The 2,500-nt window shown below is 33.2% G+C and overlaps 2 protein-coding genes across 5 annotated transcripts in view; one reads left to right on the top strand and one right to left on the bottom strand.

Annotated features, from left to right (window-relative positions):
• Positions 1–1,184, bottom strand: part of bma (SCY1-like protein bma) — a 262,484-nt gene extending 261,300 nt beyond the window's left edge. The window contains 1 exon segment of the mRNA XM_068394783.1: positions 1,173–1,184. Coding sequence (XP_068250884.1) covers positions 1,173–1,184 — 12 coding nt within the window.
• LOC137614359 (uncharacterized) overlaps positions 1–2,500 on the top strand; it is a 194,174-nt gene that overhangs the window by 162,485 nt on the left and 29,189 nt on the right. The window lies entirely within an intron of this gene.

Below are 2,500 nucleotides of genomic sequence, written 5' to 3'. Positions count from 1 at the left end.
TCAAAGGATGCAAGAAATGATGCCTCCACTACTACAGACTTTTGTTGGTGAATGAAACCACTGGGATCAGGTCATTGTCTCTTCTTAATATTCAATTCTTTAAAAAAAAAAAAAAAAAAAAAAAAATCCTTTACCAGGGCACCAGCCACCCGTTGAGATACTACCGCTAGAGTGTCATGGGGTCCTTTTGACTGGCCAGACAGTACTACATAGGATTCTTCTTTCTGGTTACGGTTCATTTTCACTTTGCCTAAACATACACCGAATAGTCCGGCCTATTCTTACACATTCTCCTCTGTCCCCATACACCTGACATTGTGAGATTACCAAACAATTCTTCTTTACCCAAGGGGTTAACTACTGCACTGTAAATGTCCAGTGGCCACTTTCCTCTTGGTAAGGGTAGAAGAGACTTTTTAGCTATGGTAAGCAGCTCTTCTAGGAGAAGGATACTCCAAAATCAAACCATTGTTCTCTAGCCTTGGGTAGTGTCATAGCCTCTGTACCATGGTTTTCCACTGTCTTGGACCAGAGTTCTCTTGTTTGAGGGTACACTTGAACATAATATTCTGTCCTATTTCTCTTCCTCTTGTTTTGTTCAAGTTTTTATAGTTTATATAGGAAATATTTATTTTAATATTGTTACTGTTCCTAAAATATTTAATTTTCCTTGTTTTCTTTCCTCACTGAGCTATTCTCCCTGTTGGAGCCCCTGGGCTTATAGCATCCTCCTTTTCCAACTAGGGTTGTAGCTTACCAAGTAATAATAATAATAATAATAATAATAATAATAATAATAATAAAAATAATAATAATAATAATAATATTGAGATGCTATGTTTCTAGATCCTATTTAAGCATAGCGATTCAGCTGAAATCATTTTCTGACAAATCACACGGCGAGACTTTACTACACGTTTATCAGTAATGCTTGTAAATCAAAGATAAGGGTAGCTGCTAACAATCCAATGCTGATACGCAAGTGTTAAGAACACAGGTTCTCATATTTAATCTATTGCTTAGGAAGCCTTATCAGGTAAACTGAATTAGATACAAAAAAAAAAAAAAAAAAAAGAAGAAAATAAATATTAACAACGTATTACTCGATTGCGTGACAGCAAGAAATTGTTGAACAGGATATGACGTATGAGTTCCCTCCACTGAATGCCTACCCTCTCAACCATTTTGGTTTATCTGGAACTAGCGTCAGCTTATGGCCCCCTACATTTTGCTATATGGGGGACATGGCTCCCAGTTTGGGAACCACTGATCTAGATGAATAAAAGATGAAAATGGATCAAAAACTACTTAGATATACGGATAAAATCTCAAAATGAACATATAAAGATTTTTAGAAATGGATCAAAGTCTCACAAAACTCCTTAGATGTTGTGATCGTCCTGATACAATTTCCTTTATATTAAAAATTTTTCTTATTATTTTAGATCCAAGAAAAGTAACTAAAATATGATGCTCATCACAAAAAATCGGATTACCTGCCAATAAAATTGCAATAAGAAAAAAGAATAAAATGAAGAGCTACTCACTAGCCACTGTGATCGTCCTGACACAATTTCTTTTATATTAAAATTTTTTTCTTATTATTTTAAATCCAAAAACAAAAACAAACAAAAACAAAAACAAAACACGAATACCTGCCAATAAAACTATTCTAAAAAAAAAAAAAAAAAAATGAATAGCGACTCCCTCAGTCAACATTACTCCTTTCTTTGTATTTTTGCCAGGCTGAAAATTGCATGCTAATGAGTCATGGAACCTGCAATTACAGCGGTTACATGCAGATCTGCATTCGAATCCCGCGTGACATTTTCCCTTTTATTTCTGCCGTAGTTGTTATCGTTGTGTTAGACAAAGATGATTATGTGGGGCCGAATTAGAACCTGGCTGGTGAAATAGGTAGTTGGGCAATTAAAATGCTAATTTGGGACATATTTCGAACGGGGTGGATAATTTTCTCTCTCTCTTTTTTGGGGGGGTGGGGGGTGGGGGTGGGTGGGTTTCATGGTTAAATGCTTTACTCTGTCTGTTAGGAACGGTTTTAAAATATGCTGGAAAAGTATTGATTAGTTGTTGATTTATCATATTCCACCCTACACACACTTGCGTGAACTTATATACATACTGTACACATAAACATATATATATATATTATATATATATATATCATATATATATATATATATATATATATATATATATATATATGTAAATATATATATATAATATATATATATATAATATTATTATTATTATTATTATTATTATTATTATTATTATTATTATTATTACTAGTCAAGCTACATGCCTAGTGGGAAAAGCAAGATGCTATAAGCCCAAAGGCTCCAGTAGGGAAAAATAGCCAAGTGAGGAGAGGAAATAAGGAAATAAATAAATGATGAGAACAAATTAACAATAAATCATTCTAAAAACAGTAACAACGTCAAAACAGATATGTCATATATAAACATTAACAACGTCA

This window comes from Palaemon carinicauda, chromosome 20 (assembly GCF_036898095.1).
Source record: "Palaemon carinicauda isolate YSFRI2023 chromosome 20, ASM3689809v2, whole genome shotgun sequence".
Lineage (NCBI taxonomy): Eukaryota > Metazoa > Arthropoda > Malacostraca > Decapoda > Palaemonidae > Palaemon > Palaemon carinicauda.
The sequence above is the reverse complement of the archived record's forward strand: the minus strand, read 5'-3'. Positions and strand labels throughout refer to the sequence as shown.